This window comes from Acipenser ruthenus, chromosome 17 (assembly GCF_902713425.1).
Source record: "Acipenser ruthenus chromosome 17, fAciRut3.2 maternal haplotype, whole genome shotgun sequence".
Lineage (NCBI taxonomy): Eukaryota > Metazoa > Chordata > Actinopteri > Acipenseriformes > Acipenseridae > Acipenser > Acipenser ruthenus.
In genome coordinates this window covers 8,019,977-8,043,855 of record NC_081205.1, presented here as the reverse complement: position 1 = coordinate 8,043,855, position 23,879 = coordinate 8,019,977, and the positions used below count along the sequence as shown (strand labels likewise).

Sequence of the window (23,879 nt, the reverse complement as noted above, 5' to 3'; positions counted from 1 at the left end):
AGGAAAATCTGAGCATCATCAGCATAGAAATGGTATGAGAAACCATAGGATGCGATGAGGGGGCCCAGGGAGCGGGTGTAGAGAGAGAACAGGAGAGGACCCAAGACTGACCCTTGGGGGACTCCAGTTAAGAGAGGGTGAGGTGTGGAGGTTGCTCCACGCCAGGTTACCTGGTAAGTGCGGTTGGAGAGGTAGGAGGAGAACCAGGCCAGAGCAGTGCCAGAGATCCCCAGGTCAGCGAGAGATGATAGTAGAATAGAGTGATCAACAGTGTCAAAGGCAGCAGAGAGGTCGAGGAGAATTAGGACAGAGGAGAGAGGCAGCTCGGGCACACTTAAGTGAGTTGGTGACAGACAGGAGGGCGGTTTCAGTGGAGTGAGCAGAGCGGAAGCCAGATTGGAGATGGTCAAGCAGAGAGTGGTTGGACAGAAAAGCAGAGTCCAATTGTATCATGCCTACCATTTGCCCCATAATGCCATTCCACTCACACTTGTTTTCCCGTTATAAGGGGAAACGCTTACAGCACGGTCTTGTAACTCCAGATTATATATTATAAAGGGGGGAGAACTGCTAGTGTCTATAAGTGAATGTAATTATGACTGAACAAGAATATACATTTTATAATTAAATGCAATGAACTAAACAATAGTCCCCAGATACCCCACTCACCAATATAAATGAATCATGAATAAGCACATATTTAAAATATCAACAATAGTTTGTATTGAATGTTTTCTGAATTGATGCTTACAGAAAGTCTTTATGGCTGTGAGCACCTGTGAGCACCAGCGCCAGTAAGTGAACTCAAACCAGGGATTGAGTTTCCCTTTGCAATGCTGGGAATAGAGTATGGGCTTCACTAACTAGGTGGTGCTGGCGCTTACTTCTATATAAGCATCTGAGTAACTGATATAAGGACCACTCGGTTTTTGCAAATATGATACATTTGGAGCTACTTCCTGTGAAGTTGTGTGGTTATAGAGCTTTTAACATCACCAGTGGGGGTCCGAATCCGTAACAGCAGTGCAACTCACAACACTGCCCCTCTTTAACCTTGGCGATCGGCTACAGCATGTATGAGATCTGCATCACAGTAGCAGTGTACAGTAACAGGGCAAAGGGTGGGCATGAACCAGTGGCTGAGGCACACCGAGAGCGAGCACCTTAACCACTATGCAAAATAACCAGGCCTGTGTGCATGTGCTGTTATACAGCTTTTAACCAAATGTACCCAATCAGAATCTGTAATGTCTCACACAACTCTGCCCTTTGTCAGAAGGCTTTATTACAGTGGTATACCAATATGTATTATGAAAGACTAAAACAGCTGTTAGTAAGTGCAGCACATTTTAAGGTAACTTTTCTGGGTTCATTGTTGGAGCAAGGTGGCAGTTTCTAAGCACTGACAATTCTAAAAGTACCAAAGACACTGCCTGTTATAATGAACTTTGAATGACGTAGTTCTGGAGGTAGCACATTGTGCTACACAATTTCAAGTCCATTATCACTCGGTAATGGACTATTTGATCAATGGAGACTGAGGTATGTAATGTACAATCTTTTTTTATTATCCATTACCATACATACACCACTGAAGCTTGTCTTGTAAATAGCTTGACAGATTGTCCAGTGGAATCTAATCGGTTTAATTAGCATGATGTGTCATTTAACAGTGGTTTAGGTCTGCCATCTAACATTTCAGAATGATTTTAGTAAGAAATAATATGCTGTGTATTATGTATATGTTAATTATAGAATAGAAATGTGATTAGAAGGCATTATCGCTAGCTTCAATATTAAGACCACTTCTCTAATCCCACTGGATCCCTGATGCACAGTTGATAATTTCAGCATTGGCTCCAATGTGTAAAAACTAGTTTTTTATAACAGTATGGGGAACTATATCCCAAAAATGAAACCTCCATTGACTTGTGGATGTGGGAAATCGAAAAACATACACTGGCACCAGAAAAAAATAACAGAATATTTATTAAATTCCTTCATGTTAACATCCCAAAGTTGAAACAGAACTAGTGCAAAGTACATCATCTAAATGTAAGACAGTATATGTGTGGTGTTTTTGATGCATCATAGTCTTCTTGTATTGTCCTTCCTCTCAATTTGAATTAATACCTTATTCACTTAAACTACAAATAATGAAATTAATTCCTAACTGAAACAAGGGCAAGACCTAGCATCGGACAGAGAACGTTATTTAAATAGTGTTTTATTTGCTAGCATTATTCCTTAACGTACACTTGTGATATTTGACACATTTTAATAGAAACATGATCCTACTTCTTCAGAACTGCTACTTCCAGTATCATGAATATTCATAATAAAACTACAGTATTAAATTAACATTTGCTTTTACAGATTTAAAAAAAAAAGATCAATAAAATAGACATATTTATGGCTTTCATAAATTAGAAAAAGCGATTGGTGCAACGACAGCAATAATACTGATGAGATAGTTGGGTCTTCCTATAATGAGGCGCATTGTACAGTATGTCTCCTTTATATAATCCCCCTCCCCTCCCCACCTCCACACTTTTTAAAAATAGCTGCAAAATCATATTGTGAGTTTCTTTTAGAATTTCTCTGGAATGTGTGTATCAATTGTGTGAATTCATATTTTACAGCTTAACAGTTACGGAAAACATTCTAAACTAGCAAGAAACAATTTAGGCCTGGATTAAATCAAAATGATGGTGCTGCCACAGCCATTATAAACTATAGCTATGGTGCTGCCATAGACTTTCATTTAATTTAGGTCTCAGTTGCAGGTAGATGGGGTTCAATCTTGCTTTTGCACTTCATTCAAAATAGGACAGTTCAAAACGAGTTTAATAAAGCAATGTTATTACCTCATTAAATTAATACAAATATTGTACTGATCCTAATTGCACCAGCTTTTTAGGGTCACACAGTTTTTTGAATAAAAAACAGTATTATTCGTGTCCTTGGAAAAATATATTGGACTGTATTCATAAAGCATTAGTACCTTCGTGCTACAGTATATGCAGTACATATTAGTATTGTGGCTAAAATCACATCTCCTTTAAGTTATTTTTCTTTAATTCTAATGGGACTTTTTGCCAGAATTCAAATCAATTCATGGATCCAAAATCAAACTGCTTAAGTCTATTCATGTAATGACCTTTATCTTCTATATAGTCTATATACAGAATATACATACTGTATAGTATTTAAGCAAAATGGACCTTATTAAATGCACAGGAATGGATCGATATTCTCTGCATATGTACTTGCTTGTAGCAGCATGTTTATTGTAGATAGTTGCCTTTCTTCAACATTGTTCAAAGGATCTGTAATTTTGCGCAAACAATGAGTGACATGTGCTTTCCAGACATGGAATTTGTCACTAATCTGCAAGACAACAAGGAACAATAAGGATGGTGTCTTCTGAACTTTTCTGGATTACAGCAGTTGGTATCCGGCTTTTAGATGGTATGTTGGTAGTTCAAGTAAAGAAGACTAAAAGATCCTGATGCATTGCACATGTTTCTTTATAATAAATAATTTCAAGTGATGCTTTACAGTTCTTTTCCTTAAAGAAAGTGTGTTTCTTATTTTGCATGAATAACCCCCCATCTAGTTTACTGCCAACCAAAGTCCTGCCCTGCCATTTGGTAGAATTTCAGATTATGAGGATGGTAGAAATCCTTTAGTTTTTTTATCACTTCTGTGTCGATTTTTGGGTGTGTCCTGCCCTTTGTTTTGCCTAGGCAGTGAGGCTTACTGCTTCCTTCTGGTTTCTTCAGACAAGGAAACCCCTTTGTCTTGTTAAAGTAAAAGTGTTTGTCAGTAATGATTCTCTGGAGGCCAAGAAAATCCTGGACTTTTCCTAGTTCTCCTGCTGGGTCACTTATCAGTTTTTCCCCATGAACAAAGTGGATCTGTGACAGGGGAAAGTAGGCGAGCCATTTCTCCAAGTGTTGAGCATAAAGTCCAATCCAGATTGGACTCCAAAGGGAATCAATTTGTCCTATAGTCCTGTTTTTAAAAGTAAGTGTTTCAAAACTGGGGATATTGTGAGTTTTAGATATAATCTGTGTATAGTCGGAAATTGCCCTTGTAATTGGGTCCCGCACCACAACAATTAACTTGATGTCCTTTGACATGGAGTGGATGCGTGCAGGTGTCTCAGCTGTCACAAAATATCTTGGAGTCTTCTCCATTACAATCTGTCCATCAAGGGCTTTAGGCATCATACTCCTGCAAAGAAAAGGAGAAGACCATTTACATTCACGATACATCTTGATAGGTTGCTCTGCATGAAATGTATACATATGTATAAAGCATTGTTTCCATAGTTCTGTGAGTCATTCCCTTGTCAGTGAATTGACAGCAAACAGCCAAGTTGTTGTCAGCATGCTATAGAAGATTAATCATTCACTAAACCTTCATTTTCCAAAGGTCAATGATTCTATTGTGCTTGGCCAGTCCTCTGCAGCTATCGGAGCTCTGACGGGTGAGATTTATCGTATCTCATAAAAATATGACCTATCCCATGCTACAGTATTTTTTTTTTTAACTTTTTTGATTACAATATACTAGAAATTCCTATATGCAGTAAAGCATGTAGGGGATGTATAGGTGCTAAAATGAAAACCAGCAGCAATTTGGTTATAAGGGGAAATTTATTGCGCTTCGATACACAATCAGGAAAGGACGCCAATTTGAACACTCTTCCTGGTTACCATAGCAAGAGCTCTAGTAAGTAGTTTGTATAGAATGTGCCTGGCTACATTCACCAGTTGATTAATAGCCTATAACATGAGAATACACATGTTAAAACAATTGTGATTATGTTGAAAAATATATTGCTGGGATACGTACAGCACAGGAATAGTAATCTATATTGTACGTTTGTATTCATTACATTTACCCTCTATCACCATCTCACTTTTAATCGCCTGCAGATTAAATTCCCATTGATAGTATTTTATTGACCTGAGAGAGCTTAGTTTACATGTTCCTATTGCCCTGTAATCACCTGACTTGATCTGAGGCCAGTGGGAGAATCATGTTGAAACTCGTGCTGTTTTAAAATATGGCAAACTCAAAGCCACCCTCTGTCAGGCAGAACATTCCTTACCAAATGGTCTTCAATGACAATGCAATGGCACAATAATAGAAATACACTGCTTCTGTACTATGAGGAAATGTGAGCTCAAGGACCACAATGACATAATGGATCCAAATCTGTAATTTGTCTGTATACACTTATGAAGAAACTAGCCAAAATATGTGTTTACTTGACTTCTAACTTGTACTGGAGGAAGCTATGATTTCAGTGTTTAAAATTATAGATGAATTATGAAATGTATTTTAACACATTGGTATCACAATGGTATGAACCAATGCTAATAAAAGATCCCCATAGTAAAAGCAAAGCACAGTGAAATTGCTGTACAGTAAAGCATAGGTAAGCTTTGTAAAGCACAGAGAGGTACTGTAGGGGAAAGCATATTAAAAATGTAGCAAACCATGGTAAACTATGGTAAATGCATAGTATAACCATGGGAAAACTGCAAAATGACTGTGCAAATTTACTATTTATACACAATGGTAATCTAGGATCACATCAGCACTAGAGTGGAGTGGGATTGGTAGAATGGTACCACACATTTTAAGGTAAAACTTAAAGAAACCGATTCAAGTAGACAAAAATGTCTAATACCTAGATTGATGTACACTGATGAATACAATACTACTGTACCTGGGTCACTGTTTAATATTTGATCCGAATATGTTTTGCTGCGGTCATACTAAAGCTAAAGGTCCTTCTAGGGCTTCTTGGGGGTAAAACGATGGTATTATAACAGCATCCCAATTGCATTATGATGTTGGCAAGAAAGTAATTCTTTGGCAGTTTTAGCCTAGGGACACCTCAGTCAAATGATACAGTTCATGACAGAAGATACTGTATTGTTTGCAATGTCCCTAGCATGACAATACTATGAGGGCTTCCTGAAGTTGCCTTCGCCTGTGACACATTCTGTTCGGTAAACCCCTGTAATCAGCACCAACACATCTTAATCAGAACTGTATTACATCGTCTGCTGCCCATCTTCTGCCTGTCTGCCAATTCTTAATGCAGATCTGTCTGGAACGGACAGTGCCCAAATCTTCTCTCTTGTTGACGACACTTGACCCCTCATCCGAATGAATTATTAGAAGCACAATTAAGCTAATGAAACAATGCTGGCCTATTGTACATGCCAGGGGTAACCCGGCCAGAAATCATGTCTGTTATTATTATTTGTTTATTTAGCAGACGCCTTTATCCAAGGCGACTTACAGAGTCACATACAACTACGTCTCACCCGAAAGACGGAGCACAAGGAGGTTAAGTGATTTGTTCAGGGTCACACAATGAGTTAGTGGCTGAGGTGGGATTTGAACCGGGGACCTCCTGGTTACAAGCCCTTTTCTTTAACCACTGGACCACACAGCCTCCATCGTATGGGAGTATTGTCGGAGACACCACTTTATGTAGTTTGACACACAGGCTGAATAAAGGATTTGCTTTGCTACCCTGAGGAGAAAGCAGTGCAGCACAGACCTACCTAGGATGCAGAAAGCATTCCTCAAAAATAGATGACATTTTGGGGAGTCTTGTAACTATACTGAATTTGACACTATTACCCATTCATGCATTTACAGAAAGTGATTGGTATACTGGCAACAGAAGTGGAGTCATCTGCATTTATTCCAGTTATATATGTGAGGGTAGTATATCCTCTTTACAGTACATTAGGAAAACACCAAAATAAATACACATTTCATTTCTACCAAGGCTGGACAAATTAGGTCCATTTAAAGGCTCTAGAGTAGGTGTACCTTGGGTATTATGTCATTTTTGGGTAGCAAATTAGTAGCAATCCCTCCTTCAGTCTAATAGTGGTACTTTAAATGTGCATTAGTAATGAGGACTGTTGGGCAGATGTGCAGCCGGCATTAATCACCCAGGGTTACTGACATACAAGGGAAAACAAATGGACTGAGGGGCATTCTTCTCATCTCCAAGAGGAGAGTGGGCTGCAGATGTGACTAATCTACATTCCGTGGTCCGTGTACATGCGAATCCAGTTGCATTTTTAATAAGGTCTGAAGTACACCTGCTCTCCTCCGAGCTGAGAACTCTCCTGGAGTTTCCTCTGACCTCGTTTAATTTGACTGTCATTCTGCAGATTGCTGTTTTACAGCACCTGCTTGTCAAAGACCATATGAGCCTGCCTGAACATTTGAAAGGTTACATTGGTTTGAATGAGGACGTCTGTCCAATGCTAGGCAGTTAGACTTCCCCAGACAAGCCTGCAGCTAGTTCAAAGCCAGGTAAAACCAGGCATACAGATTTATGATGATACAACTCAATTTTGGAGCAACCCTAACCTTTAATCACTCTCAATGATGGCAAAAATCATAAAAAGGTAGAACAAATAAATTAAGCTACTTGCCCTTTAAGAACAGCTGTATATTAATCGGACAAGCGATTCCCAAGCGCTCAACACTCCTACCTGCTACCTAATCACTTCCTGTGCTATAAGGTCCAAGAGGTAAAATAGATAATTATTTAAATAATTACACAATTTATACAACTGTATCATGCATTTGTCATGCACTGCAAATACATATAAAGTTGAAACCTATTGTATTAAAACTACCTCCATCTTACAAAACAAGTGTTAAACAACCACTGACCAAGCCATTATAGTGGTAGGTGTAGCTGGGTTATACATGTTTCATAATTCAATTTTAAATCAAATGTCAGGGCATAAAACTACATTGTCAAAGGAATTCCGCTAACACATTTGACTAGTCATTTTGCGGAAGAAACAACCACAAGGCAGACAAATTGAAAAAGAAGGAAATGTTAATGTTTTCAATGTCCTGATGCACTCACTGCTCTCACCTTTCAGTGTGCCAAATGCAAGTGCAACGTGACCTCATATCAATACTAAGTAATCAAGACTGAGGCTTTTGAAACTTCTAACGAGAAGAGATTCCTGCTAATCCCTTACGATAATACATTCTCAATTACCTCACCCCAGCAAGCACTTACCCTAAACACTTCCCTGTTTACCCTTGCCCATTAGAAAGCCATGAATTCAAAAAGCTCATCAATAATTCACAGGTTTGTATTTTGCTGACCTATTAATCCCTGACATGTTTTTTAATCTTTTATGACCCCTTTCCCATACAAAGTCTTGCATCTTTGTCACATTACACTTTGAGTTATAATTAGAGCATACTTAGGAGTCATTTCAGTTTAAGGAGTAATAAGGCTTTAAAATGAGGATTATATTTTTGGAACATCAAAATACATTGGCTTTGGTACCAGAAAGTGATTCTACTGAGTTGTATTGAAATGCTTGCTTATCCAGAATTAAAAAAACACAAGCCAAGATTTAAAGTTGCGGTTCTAAAACAATTTTTAAATTGATTAATTATCCAATTAAACTGAAAACTATGAAAAGAGTAAAGTGGATTTGTTAGAAATATGTGCATTTGTCAAAAAAAACCTACAGTCATAGCCAACGGCACTCAAAAACAGTACATTATTTTCCCCGATTCACTATTTATCGTTGTTTATCCTTACTGAAAATATATTCATGTAAAGAGTAACATTCAAAAAGATACATTTCTCTGCATTAATATGCACTGTAGGTAAAACACAATATGTACAGCAAATTATATATCTCAGAACTTTTGTCCTCTGTTGATTAAATGGCCAACTCCAGGAGTGGGTGATAATAAACCTCAAAACATAGTTGCCTAATGAACTATGTCATTTGTGATTAATTATCACAGACAGGCAGAATCAATGGATGTTTTTTCTTATAAGGACTGTTTAGAATTGTCATTACAAAACCACCTTGGTACAATAGCCTGAAAAGTCTTGCCAATAATTCCTACTAACAGCTGTTTCAGTCTTTTTTAATCTATATCAATATATAATTGGAATAAAGCCCCCTGCCAGCTGACTCATGACATAATTTACCTCAGGCAGCATAAAGTACCTAGCTGCCATTTGGTTCTTTACTTGGCCCAGGGTATAACCCTATGATACTGTCGGAAAAAAACATGGAGTCTATTTAATTTATCTAAACTTTGCAACTTTGTGTCATTTAAAATTGAAATATGAACCTTCCTATCCTGTGTTTTCTTATATATTTACAAGCAGAAATGCATGAAATAGACTAATATGATCTGCTGGATGTTTGCTTTTTGTAACTCTTATAAATGATGTAAGTAGTAGCAGCATTTAGACCTGCTACTGTTCAGATTAACGCAATTACCCCTTTGTCCCTAAAGCACTTGGAAGTCATTGTGTTTTTGTGTTTTTGTAAGGTCTTGTGAGATTCTTTAGACAGATTTGGGGCATTAGAGAGAGCGGTGAATATTGCTGGAAGGGGGGATGAAGTCATATTTTACATGCCACATGGTATATATTAAATATATTTAATAAAAACTGCTATCATTACCTAGATTTGTTGAGGGATGCATTAGCTTGAATTAATGTTTAATACATGCGTTTTACTGTTTGAATGCATAATACAAAAAAATCTCCCATCAAAATAATGCACAAAAAAAAACTAAAAAAGAAGGCCCAATCCTGCCTAATCCACTGTATATATTGACATTTTTAATATCCATATTGTATTCCCTTTGTATTCTCTTTGTCCTGTATTCCCTTTCCCTTTTGTGTTTTGCAAACCCCTTTGGGCACTGAAATCCCAATCAGCTCCCAGAGTCATGGTCCAGCTTGAATTAGTGTTTACTGCCTGTTGTGAGTTCAGGACCATGGCTCCCCCAAATCCTCAGTATAACAAAAATATTCACCTGCATACTTTTGAAACTGATCATCCACTTCGAATTTAAACTTGCAAATAAAGGGTCCTCAATATGATCTCCTCCAGGTCTTATCATACCACAGCTGATAAAGCCCACTACCATTCTGAAATGAGTTACAAATACAGTATATATACTACGCGAAATTGTGAAATATTGAGGGTAGGGAATCAGGGCAGGGTCCTTTACAATATACCATTTACTGTTAACATGACAGTTAATGAATGATCAAATTGTTAAACAGCAAGAAGTCACTGTATTATATCTATTGGTTCAATTGGAGGGTCTAGCACTAAAATGGTCAGTGTCAATTGGTCTTCATTATAAAATTGCAAAATAAAGATGAATGGATACATGGAAAGTATCAATGAACAATTTCCATATTTAAACCTTTCTTGGTCTATACTGTAAGCCATAAATATTTGCGACGAAAATATTTGGCGAATCACATCCATAAAACCTATTTTGCTCCATAAATGTTGGTGACCTGTTGCAATATACGAAGTATGTGTTGTTAGTGGAATTTGATTTTGTGCCAAAAATGTTTGCATTTTCTTTTTTTTATAGGTGAAAAACGTATAATAAAAGGCTTGCAAATATTTATGACTTTACAGTATCTCCTTAAGAAATGCAAATATGCCATTTTAAATCTAGGCCATGCAATTGGTTTCTAATTATTATTATTTGTTTTATCCTGTAAGCCCTGGTTATCCTGAGAGCAGGATAACTTGCCCTCATTGTGTTAAAGCTATAACTGACGGGCTGTTTTCTCCGAGGTATTCTGAATAAGCTAAATTGCCTCCTCCTCTGGCCTGGGTATTGATTTCGATGGGGTATGCTAATGTAGGCCTATGCTGGATAAAAGGCAGCAGGTGGAGTTTGTACACAGGGCCTGCTGGAGCCCCATCAGTAGCTTGCTGTGCTGAAACAGATGTGCGGCAATTACTTCATCGTCTTCTGAGTAGAGACACCAGCAACAACCGCAGAGGCTTTACATACACCCCCTCACACACACACACACATGGGAGCCTTGGAGTCTTACCTCAATAAACATACAAGATCAAGATATCTGGAACACCAGCGTGGACAATGTTAAATAGCAATGGAGTTTATCCCTACGCCTATCTGATCCCACTATATATGTTGTGTATTTGAGAGCATTTTGTTTTATGAATCAAATCTAGCCATATGATACCAACATTTCATAAGTAAAAATATATATATTTTTAGAGAGCTTTTAATCAGATTGCTTTAAGTCTAAACATATACAAATGCTTTGGCAATCTAATAGTTATTTCTCAGTGTTAATAACATTGTTATATATTTAATTTATTTTTGCTAAATATTTAATAAAATGATAATTTTATTAAATTATAATGCTTCCTTAAGCAAGCCACATTACCTTTACTTATACTGGAAATATTTTTCTACTTATAAAAATGTTAAAATAAATCATTTAGAAAAACTATTTCACTGTCTAAACATTGATTTTAAACCGCTTGCTACAATGTTAGTTTAAGCAATAACAATGACATTACACATGTATATAAAGAAGATGGTGTGTGTGTGCTTAGATCCAGCCATCCATTTCATTGCACAATAGCCATTACAAAAACAGTCAATTGTAACAGTGCCCTGCCCACTTGCAGCCCACATCCATCACAGGATCCCTGATGCTGCAGACCCTCTTAATTCCCAATGGTACGTTAATGAGGATTGAATTAAAAACAGACTGTCTGGACCTTATGGTGATTTTATAAAGTGCAGAACAACACTTACAATGAGATGCACCTGTCTTTATCTTGTAATACCTTGATTGAACCAACTACAGTAAATCTTTACTAACCAGCTAAATCAACTGGGCTATTTAATTATAGTGACATACAGTATCTGGTGTTAGTTAACATCTTGTTTAGCAGAGCAAAAATGATGATATGGTAGATAACCTAGCGCGGTGACTTTTACCCTGGTGATATCCTGAAGGGCATTTTAAAGTTTTTGCTCATAGAAATCTTAATAAAAAATCTCCTATTTCATTATGATGCATTTATTGCCACAGTATAGGCCCTTTAAGAACCTTTGGGGAGTCAAAACTGTATAGCTTCTGTTTTATCATACAACATAACACAAGCTTTTTAGATTATATACTGTAAAAGTAGCACTATGCCTTTTTCTAACATCACCCTGGGTGGGCACTGTGTTATTATATTGTCATGTCATATTTAGTAATAACAGAAGGCCCTATACAAAAAGTGGAACAAGTAAAACAGCTCCTAGTTACAACACGATGCAATAACTGAGTTAATTAACGGTTAAGCTATGTTTATGGTAAATTATCATATAGATATATACATGTATATAGTTCAATGTATACAGGTACTTTTCAAAATGGGAAACAACAAGAAATCACTGTATTTATTGCATTGTATTTGTGGTGGTCCATATAGAAACCAACTGTAAATATTAACCTATATTCATAATTATGAATAACAAATATTATATACTGTAAACACTGATGCTATTCCAGTAAACATCTCCCCCCAGCAAGATTCCTGGAAATGGATTGAACCTTGGCAAAGGACCACTTAAACTGACTGGAAACCTAACCTTCTACTGTTAAAAGCAATTGAGCTTTATCGGCCGTCGGTCTCAAGAAGGATTGTGTACAAGACCCTTCACCTTTACTCCCTTTTATCCTGTCACATGCTCCATTGACCAAGCAACTAATGCCATGTTTCTCTTTTAGATCTGAAAAGGAAAATAAAATATTGAATTTATCTCTTTCAAAAACAGACTGTACTTAAAAGTGAAACATGACCTCTATCCCTGTGCAAGGATTATAGCAGCACAGGATGAAATCCCTTGCTAATTGTAACTGAATCTGCATTGACCAAGACTAACCACTCTAATACCGTCAAGCAGCTCAAGGTCAAACTAAGGGGCTATCGATTGAGGACACACTATTAGCGCAAAATGTATTTTTCTCAGTTTGTCATAGATCTAATCTTTGCAGAGTAATTTATTATGCTTTCCTTTGATGAGCTCACATATATTTGTATATCTGTTACACATTTTTTAAAGCTCATTTTTTGTTTTCCTTTCTAAAAATGTTTTAGCGTTTGGGATTTCTTATTCTAGGGCCCACTTATAATGATGTCCAGCAATATCCCTGATGGTGCACATGAACTGACCAAGGAACATCATTAACTTCTATAGAACAAATGACCTAGGGTAAAGATCAACTGACAGGACTCACAATAATGTCAAGTTATATGCAATGTTGTGGTGTCCATATGGTACTGTGGCATTGGCATGCTCCAAAATACACTCAGATACAAATATCGAAGTGTCCAATAAAGAAACGTAGTACAGTATATCTATACATATGTCAATCCAGACTGATATAAAAGACAATACATATTTAAATAGATATTATAAAATATAATATTTTTACAAAATGCTTTTGTATGTTTAAGATTCTTATTTTTGCCAAACAAATACTCATTTGGTAATATTATCTTGACCTTTCAGCATCTAAAGTCTTAGATCACCAAAAAATCTGTTTATAAAAAATTAAGAATATAGATGTGTTAAAACAATCTGTGATTGTACTATGAACAGTCATCTTTTTACATTTCTTGATAAAATTCCTATTTTTCCAAATTATAATGTATTTTAATTTTGATTGATGCTATTTAGACTCATACATCTTTTTAAAAATGTATAACAATTTAGATATATTTGTTTCTATAATAACATTTTATAAAAACTACAGGCCATACTGTTAGTTAGTTAACAGAAAACAGAACATTGATTTTAGAAAGCTTGGAATGAATGAACACACCAGACACGATGCGACAAGCGAATATGCACAATGATGCGACAAAATGAATAGAACCTATACTTTTGAAAAGTATCTTTCACACCACAGGCAACACGGGGGGTGACATGGGGGCGACACTGGAGTGACTTCTTCGCATGACAGCTAGGGCATTGAGCAATCAGAGAACAGCGTCAATGCACGTGGTCAAGCAGGGTGAAGCAGTCTCCAAAATGATGGAAAAAAAATAATACCCAGAGCTTTATCACAATTATAAAGATACAGATGAATGATAATGAAAGGGAGTCCATTTCGAAGGGACTGGATATGCCTGGTATGTATGATTTATTGCCATAGCTGTTGAAATACTGTCAGAGAAGACATCATGTTGACGAATATGTACCAGTCTTGATCTAAGTCTTGTCAATAGCAATTTTTAATAGTTTTATATTTGTTTTGCGTCAGCATACATCGTTATGGATCTGACAGTTTTTCAATCTGTTGCATTGCGTTTGTGTCTCTTCATCTTGTCGCCTGATGAAAATTTGTATGGCGTCTGGTGTGTAGCGGCTTGAACTCAGGAGGTTCAAATAAGAACCCTTACATGCACCATTGTTGTTTCTTACCTTAACATCAGCAGCTTGTTTTTTGTTTTATAAAGAAGGGTGTAAACTTAACCCGGAGGTAAAAGCTTTGTGAGAGGGCTCTGGATAAAAGTAAGATCCCTACACAGAAATAACATCGAAACATTTGGAAAACACACCTAAACCAAGATTAGCTTGCAAAAATTAGGGGGTTCAAATATGAACCATTGAATTATGGAATCCATAAACCAATCTCTTGCTCAATAAAAAAAAGAATGGTTCATATAAAATACTCAAAGAAACCAACATGTTCTATATGGAGAACATATAGATTGCTGACGTGCAGCATAGGAGCAAGAAACACAATATCACTGGAAAAAATAATATATTGCTTGAAAGAAAAATAATATGTCATCTTTCAATAAATGCAAAAACACATTTTTGTTCCACCTATTCTGCATTCCAATTTAAACCCCCAAATGATAAATGAAGCAGAAAGTGAGTGCAAATAGCTTTATTTACGCAGCTGTAGAAACTTCTGGAGGTCATGTCATTTATCTTGTCTGTATAAGCATCATTGTTTTCTGGAGAAATTCACCAAGTATATTGACAGCGAATAATGCAGCATTTAAATGAGCGTTTTACAAACTGAAAGAAGGAAGCATCATACATCAGTTTGTACAGCCTCGATATATCATTCTTCAATAGGAAACATGTCTGTCCTTGGTGGATTTGAAATAGGTTGCTGGGTCTTTATAAAAACTCCAGTAAAATCCAATTAAATGTTTTTGTATTTTACTTAAAAATAAGATTTTATGATTTCTTGATCAAAGCAGAGTAATGATGATTGATATAAACACTGTCTTATTAAGAATAATCTTCTACTGGGAAATATGTGTGTTTAATTTTAGAATCTAAAAAATAATGATGCTGTCTACATTCTGTTTCTATCATTTTGTCTTATAATAGGATTTCATCAGGTGGAATGTATTTTGTTTTTAAATCTTGTATTGAAAGTCCATCCATTACTGTAAAACGCTTCTTGTTAGTATTTTTATATTAAAACTCACCCTAACAAAGTACCACTAGGAAGACATTATAAGGTACACCTTATATACACCTGCCAAAACATTTGCCTACTTCACCTATAGTTTAACCACAGAAATATAATACAAGGATACATGTAAATGATGGTTCTAAAACTTGTCAAAGCATAGTTTTTTCCTAAGGTTTTTCCAACATAGACAGACTGCTATTCTTAATTTTGGTTCTAAATGAGCACAAGAGAACCATATTTTGGCGAAAAGAAAACTTCAGATGGGACTTATTCACAAAACCTCATGAGTTATTTAAAGAATCTTTTTTTCAAACTCTTTTTTATGACTACAATACTGTTTGAAATTCATAAGAGGCCAACAACAGTCTACAGTTTCATGAATATCAAACTGGATTTTATTCATAAAAACATACTTATATTAAAAAAAAAAACAAAACAAAAAAAACAGTATTTAAAAATCTTACAAGTTAACGTTTTATGAATAAGGTCCAGTGCTAGAAAACAAGAACACCTCAGACTTAGATTCACCTTCTAAACTGCTTCTCAACAGTTCAGTTTTATTATTATTTCAGGAAAAACTATAAAAAACAAAATTGGAAGTAAAGACTTAAAATATCGAATTGCATTATTTTAAGAATTCAAATGTAACACAAGGTTTACAGTATATGTTTTTGTTGGTGTATTTTATTAAATGCTAACTCTCATTGTTACACTGTGCTGGGATTAGCCAAGGGGCCAGCTGTCCCGTCAAGCTCTCTTCTGAGTAAAGATATTCTACCTATTGCTACGACTGTCAACACAAAACGAATGTTAAGTTTCTCTCTATGTGTTTTACTGCTTTTATTTCTTCAGATCTTCCAAACTGGACGGCAAACCCAATTAACCCTTTCTACAAGCCATGAAATTAGGTTTGTCTTGTAAAAATGACATTATCCAACAAGGTAAAGATGCTTCTTACTGTCATATTAACATAAGTGACTGATTACCCTAAATTATAAAATGCAATTACCACCAAACCATGCCGATGAGAGGCCACAGATGGGGTCTGCCTTTACCACAGCTGGCTTTCATAGTGCCTGGCAACAAATATTGGATATTGATGATGGGTACAACACTATTTAACATTACATTGTACTTTGCATGAACACCTTTTAAGTAACCCTCCTCAAAATTTCAAAGTAAAAATAATAGTATATGGGCAATTGGGAGGAAATATTATTGAGTAAACTAGACAAGAACCAGTAGAATACATAAGATATGTGGATGACATATTTTGAATATGGACACATGGAGAAGAATCTCTTGTACATAGAATAGCAAATGATATCCACTGTAACATTTTGGTGGATTTGAGGTGGACAAAATCTGAAATTGAATTCTTAGACACCTTTTTTTTTTTTTTTTTTAAATTTAGTCGTCGCCAATTTTTTACCCCGGTTTTCCCCCCAATTTAGCGTGCCCAATCATTATTTGTATCCTCGGCCCACCGCTCGCAACCCCCCCCCCCCCCGCCGACTCGGGAAACGGCGGCTGGAGCACGCGTCCTCCGAAACGTGCTCCTGCCAAGCTGTCATTTTTCGCACTGCGGATCCACAGCAATGCTACCAGACCTATAGTGCCGGAGGACAACACAGAACTGGCAGCTCCACTGCAGAACCACAGGCGCCCTATCGGCCACAGGGGTCGCTGATGTGCGGTGAGCCGTGGATTCCCCTGCCGACCTAAGCCCTCCCTACCCGGGCAGCGCTCGGCCAATTGTGCGCCACCCCCTAGGAACTCCAGGTCACGGTTGGCTGTGATATAGCCTGGATTCAAACCTGCGATCTCCAGGCTATAGGGCACATCCTGCGCTCTGCGTGGAGCGCCTTTTACTTGATGCGCCACTCGGGAGCCCCATTCTTAGACACCTTGATTAAACTACATATGTCATCTGCATACCCTAGCTAGTGAGAAATTCCTAAAGGACTGGGTATAAGGATAAAAATAATCTGTTCTGATGAAAATTACTACAAATAACAGAGAAAGGAATTAAAAATAAATCTTAAGAAAAGAGGATATATAAAGAACAAATTATTGAGAGAGAATTGAGAAAAGTTGACAAATAGGAATGAACTACTTGATGATAAGAAAAGGGAAGAGAGGGTTAAGAGAGTACCATTAATATTTACATATTCTAAATTATTACCCAGCATTTCAAAAACAGTTTATAAGTATTTACATATACTTCATAATTCAGAAAAAATGAAGAAAATATTTCTGAAAGCTCTGATCGCAGCTTTTAGAAGGGATGCAAATGTAACTGACATTTTAGTCCACAGTAAACATAAAGGGGTCATCGAATCATGAAGGGACAATATATTGGTAAAGATAAAAGTGAAATCGCAAATAAAGAAAATATAAGGATAGTAACCTTGTATATGGTATTTTGCATAAAATGTAATAAAATAAAATATGAGTAGAGGCAGGTACATCATTATCATCATTAAGGAATACAGTATATATATATATATATATATATATATATATATATATATATATATATATATATATATATAGTTGTGTAGTATTATAATATAATAATGTTCAATAAAACAAAAACAAATATATTGTCTAAAATCCAAGAAGAAATGACACTTTAGCCAAAATCCTAGATTCACCATTATTTTATTAACAGCAGTTCTGGCTCCTCAGAGGAGGCAAGTCTCTGTTATAAACTCCTATTTGCTATTAACCACAGTACTAGAAGTAACAGATCACGTGACCTGAGCACTGGTTTTAATTGGAGGAGCCCAGAGAGTTTTTTTTCATCAGAGGAGACGAGTCCCCGTTACAAACTCCTATCTGCTGTAACTACACACAGCACAGCAGCAGCAATGGCAGATGACGTAGTCTGATCCCTGGTTTTAATTGGAGGAGCAACTCAAACCCTCCCGCCCCCTGCTGAAGCATTGCTTTACTGATATGCTGGAAGGAGATTTTGACCAGGAAAAAACCACCAAAAAAACATCATAACAGTAGGAAAATTGAACAAAAAATAAATAAAACATCTGGGATGGTGACAAAAAATAAACTGCATCAATGCTCAATAGCATGGAAAATCCCTTGACTGTTTTGCCCCATTAAACCAAAGTTAATCGAAGCCAGAGTTGTTGACATGCGTGGATTATGGGAGTTGTAGTTTTCCTCTGCATTTCTGCTCATTGGAAACACCTTCAGTGTGTACCAGATAAACTACTATTCCCACAATGATCTCCGTGAACGTACCCTGTGACACAGGTAGCTTCTGTTAGTGTTTGTTGGAAGTAATTTATATTGTTTTAGCCCACCCCCAACAGTATTTGTTTATTTTCCCCAGCGTAGTCAAAACTAGTTCACTCTCTTTTCGCCTGTGTGGTATATAATTATTTTGTTTGTCATTTATTTAAGTTTAGCAAATTAAGTGTAGGATGAGCTTGCTTTTTTGTTTGCCTTTCTCCTGCTATAACAACTTTGTTTAGAAAATATTGTGGGGCTCCCGAGTGGCGCATCCGGTAAAGGTGCTCCGCTTGGAGTGCAGGATGCACCCTATAGCCTGGAGATCTCAGGTTCGAATCCAGGCTATGTCACTGCCGACCGTGACCGGGGGTTCCTAGGGGGCAGCGCACAATTGGCCGAGCGCCACCCGGGTAGGGAGGGCTTAGGTCGGCAGGGGAATCCACGGTTCACTGCGCACCAGCGACCCCAGTGGTCAATAGGGCGCCTGCGGTTCTGCAGTGGAGCCATCAGATCTTTGTTGTCCTCCAGCACTATAGGTCTAGTGGCCATCACAATCTCAAATTGCTTTTGGCTAACATCTTTTTCTCTTGCCCATACAGCATTTAACGTAACTCTTGCTTCTGTCCTTAGTAATTCGTATCCCACTGTTGTTGTTAACACGCTATTGTGATGCCCTTATTCCAATACACATTAGTTCACATGGTGTTATGCTCATAAAACGCATGAATGCCATGCAAACGCGTGAATGCCATGCAAACGCGTGAATGCCATGCAAACGTGTGAATGCCATACAAACGTGCGAATGCCATGCTGCTCAAGGGACAATCAAGCACAAGCACAGTAGTAAAACGGTTCTGAGTTGCACTGTACCCAAAGCATTTAACAAACAACACAGTTAATGGACATATACAATAACAAGTCACTGATGCAGCTAAGAAAAAAAGAAACCTTTACACAACTATATTACTGCTTTTGTGTTTCTTGTAAGTACAGATGTGCGACATTGCAAACCATTTTAGTTTTTCAGTCATTGTCAAGATCAGGGGGTTACTATTTGCTCATATTTACCGTACCATTTAATTGAATATTGGTTTGATGCATACAGCCTGCATGACCTGCTGTAGTCTATATTACCAGGTATGTAGGCTAACCAGTCACACACACAACAAAACAAAACAAAAACAACACAATGACTTTTTGCTTTAAAAATATATACAACACATATTTTAATATATGAAAAGGTTAATGTTGCATAACTTTAAATGCATGTAGTCTTAATTTAAGTGCCCATAGGAGTAAAGTAGTTCTGTAAATTTTAAAATGGTGCGAAATATGACTTGGAGCAATCTTTGTCCAATGCAGGCTATTCAAAAAAGTAAAAAAAAAAAAAAACTAAAAATAAATAAAAACTACGTTCACTGCAATAAGTTATACAGTACTTACTAATATATTCTGAGATCTGAAAGCGCATAGCACAAGTTATGTTCTTTAAATCAGGTGTTCCAGACCCATGTGTCTATGAAAATGTTCCTTATTTCTTACCTGTACCAGTTCATCCCTCTTGAGTAATGTCTATCGAAGAAATGCGGTTCGGATCCCAATGCTCGAATGTCGGGATGGAGTCGCAGGAATTCGAGGAGTGCCCGAGTTCCTCCTTTCTTAACTCCAAGGATCAGTGCTTGAGGTAGTCTCCGCACCGCTGTCCAGTCCTTGCCAGGATGGTTGTTTTCCGATCCAGAAGCACTTGTACCTTCTAAAGATGTTATAAATGGAGCCGGGACCAGCATGCCATTAGTGCAATTTGAGACATTCTTTTCAAAGCTTTTCCCATACGTTTTGTAAAATAACTGGGGAGATTGCTTCACAGCAATGCTATCCACAGCATCCAAAGGCAAAGAGTTGCAGCAGCCGGCCAATAAGTAAAACAGGGAAGCGCACAGGGTGAAAATTGAAAACATGACCAGCACTTTCTGCAGAACTCTTCTGATATCCGAGTAGTGGTTATAGAGACTTGCCATACCTCTAAGTGATGACAAATGGAACCCATTCTTTTAAAATCATAACTGTGTCAACTTTGAAATGCAAATGCATTTTCTGCAAAGGCGTTACTGAGAGACACGAAATAGGCACGCTTTAAATTCCAATGTCTCAGAAAGTGGGTAATACGTGTCATGCTGTTTCATAATGAGCTTTAATATTGGTTCACCGATTCTATCTCCTCCTAAAGACGCCTCCTGCGAGCAGCGTTCTACACAGCTCGCACTCACAGTACAGAAGATGGTGCATTTAATTTCCGTGCGGGGTTATCGCAGAGTCTCTGACTGCCCCTCGCCTCTTTGTAGGTCTCTGGAGTATTCCTGTCCTGAAACGATGTCATTCATTCATTAAAATGTACTCATCAGCCGGTGTAACTTAAAAACCAATTTCATTGGACAGATCTAAGCCGTAAATAGATATAAATAGGCTAAGAAAATCTATTCAGGCCATGATTTGATATTGTTTCATATTTGTCTGTTTGTTTGTTTGTTTGTTTGTTTTTAATACTGTAAATGGGTCATATAAACAAAGCACAGACTTACCACATACATTGTAACAGTATGGGATACTATATTTATAAATACAATTTATTTGACATTCTCCAATATATTGACAGAACATATTTTACATTGTTTTTAAACATATATTGTACAATCTTTCTGTTAAACTACAGTAAATATATTGCAATAGATGTACTCTATGAACCCATAACATAATATATTTTGAATATATTAATTTTTATAGGTAGGGTGGCAACAGACAATACAGAAGTGGTTATAAGACATATCTATAAATAAAATTAAAAAAAAACCCAAAAAACAATAAAATACTCTATGCATTTAAACAGACAACCTTTCAAGCAATATATCTATATCTATCTATCTATCTATCTATCTATCTATCTATCTATCTATCTATCTATATATAAAAATATATATAATATAAATCTCTCTCTCTCTCTCTCTCTCTCTCTCTCTCTCTCTCTCTCTCTCTCTCTCTCTCTCTCTCTCTCTCTCTCTCTCTCTCTCTATAGCTATAGATGAAGACCCTAAGTTTATTGGTTTGTTACTGTAGGTATTGTAGGTATTATTCTGCTGTGGTATGACAATATTGACAAAACAATTCATAAAGCCTTATGGTTCTTGTAAATGCATAGGACATCAGTGTGATTACTGGCAACCTACTTCATGAATATTGTGATTTATTGAAAAAACTGTACATGATAAAAAGATCACTTTGTACTGTTCTCCACTAAACGAGTCATAAAAACTCCAGCCTCTGTCATACAGTATAACTTACTGGGTCATTGTCAAGATTTACGGTCCCCAATATAAATTGAATTAAGCAGGAATGGTTGGCCAATAGCATTGGCATTTTAATGATGTTGTTCTTACTGTATGATTTGGCTTCAAGACAATGTAAAGACAATTCTACTGTACCATTGTTTAAAGTTTCTTAAACAAAAACCCACAATACCTGCAGCTAAAGAATGTTAAGGTTTTGTGACTATTGGATGAGTGGTTATCAAGGTATGCAGCACTGTAGGTAAAAATGTGTGACATACTGTATGAACACCCCTGTCAGAAAAAGTATAAAAGAGTTTAAAAGAGCTATGGAGTAATTACATCATTTGCCATGTTTGAGAGGCCAGAAATCAAAACCAAGGGAGGTTCTTCCATGTTATAACAACTAGAACTCTTTACCAAACCCTATCCAGGCATGTTGTTAAATGAATGCCCAATTTATGGCGTAACAGTATTTCTAGAGTACCCCTCTATTGTTTTCAGAGCAATAATATCGAAGTCAGCTCTTTCACACATCTCATTTAACATTTTTTTTAAATTTAGAGTGACCAATTATTATTTTTATTTATTTATTTTTCCCCCAATTATGTTTTTATTCCTCACAGATGTTCTGAGGGTGTGTAAGCGTCTGATCTCACAAGCCTAAAGCCAGAATTACTTTTACACCGAGTAATCCAGAGCAGAGGTGGGCGGGCTACCGATTCCGGAGAACAGAGACCAGCCCTGCTTTTTATCCACTCTGAATGTGTTTGGTGTCTGTTGTTGTTGTTGTTTATTTAGCAGATGCCTTTATCCAAGGCGACTTACAGAGACAAGGGTGTGTGAACTATGCATCAGCTGCAGAGTCACTTACAATTACATCTCACCCAAAAGACGGAGCACAAGGAGGTTAAGTGACTTGCTCAGGGTCACACAATGAGTCAGTGGTTGAGCTGGGATTTGAACCAGGGACCTTCTGGTTACAAACTCGTTTCTTTAACCACTGGACCACACAGCCTCCTATGGCCAGTAGGGTTCGCTGCTGCGTGATGAGGAGAAGAAGTCCCTGCTGGTTTCCCATCCCACACCCCGGGAGCCTATGTGACGCCCCCTTTGGGGTCCCCAGCAAAGTTCAGCTTCTTTGCACAGCCCAGACGTGAACTGCCACCGTCCAAGCTGTGTGACTCATCCTGCGCTCCCAGCGGCAGCGCTTTAATGGGAAAAGCCACTCGGGGACCCCCTCATTTAACTGTTTTTGAGTCCTGTTGCTTATTTCACTCTAGCTCTTTGGTCCCTGCTCAGTAGTATGTTTATTTAAACCAGAAGAAAGCATGCCCTGCGAAATCTTGAATATTACACATGTACTGTTTAAAGTTTGCGAGGCTCCCAGTAATATGAACAGTTCATTTTGTGGCAACAGGACAGTAATGATGGTAGATATGGAAATGATAATGACTCAAGTAAGCACCCCTCATGGGGATTCTTAATTAGCAGGTTTCTTAACATCCTAATAAATCCTGAAGTAAATAATGGCAATTTAAAGGAGCGAAGTCAATCCAGAACACCACTCTGTCTTACTGTACTTGACAAAAGAGAATCCTACAGAATACAAATGAAGGGAAGTTAATCAGTTAAGAAAATATATCCTGTAGTTTTCTAATTATATCTCTGGACATCTGCTGACGTTGATGAGGGGGTGTTTAGATTCCTATTATATAATGAGTCCCAGGGCCCTCTTAGCTTGATGTCAATAAATTGATGTCATTATGAACAATTCAAGCTAGATGTCATATTTAACTAAAAAAAATAAATAAATAAAAATAAAAAATAAAAACTGTAAACATATTCTAAAGCGCAACCACGTACAGGTCAGAAATACCAAGTTGATCTCAACTAATGTATTTTCATTCATGTTTAGATTCACTTTGTATATAATTTTCTGGCCCAGTCGTCACAACCTC

The 23,879-nt window shown here is 37.0% G+C and overlaps 1 protein-coding gene across 1 annotated transcript; it reads right to left on the bottom strand.

The window, feature by feature from the left end:
- Nucleotides 1-1,959: 1,959 nt before the first annotated feature.
- LOC117423713 (heparan sulfate glucosamine 3-O-sulfotransferase 3B1-like) lies at nt 1,960-20,909 on the bottom strand. Its single transcript, XM_034039811.3, has 2 exons — nt 20,141-20,909; nt 1,960-4,239 (listed from the first exon to the last, which is right to left on the bottom strand). The coding sequence occupies exons 1-2, from the start codon at nt 20,614-20,616 to the stop codon at nt 3,621-3,623; spliced, it is 1,095 nt and encodes a 364-aa protein (XP_033895702.1). The 5' UTR covers nt 20,617-20,909; the 3' UTR covers nt 1,960-3,620.
- Nucleotides 20,910-23,879: the final 2,970 nt, after the last annotated feature.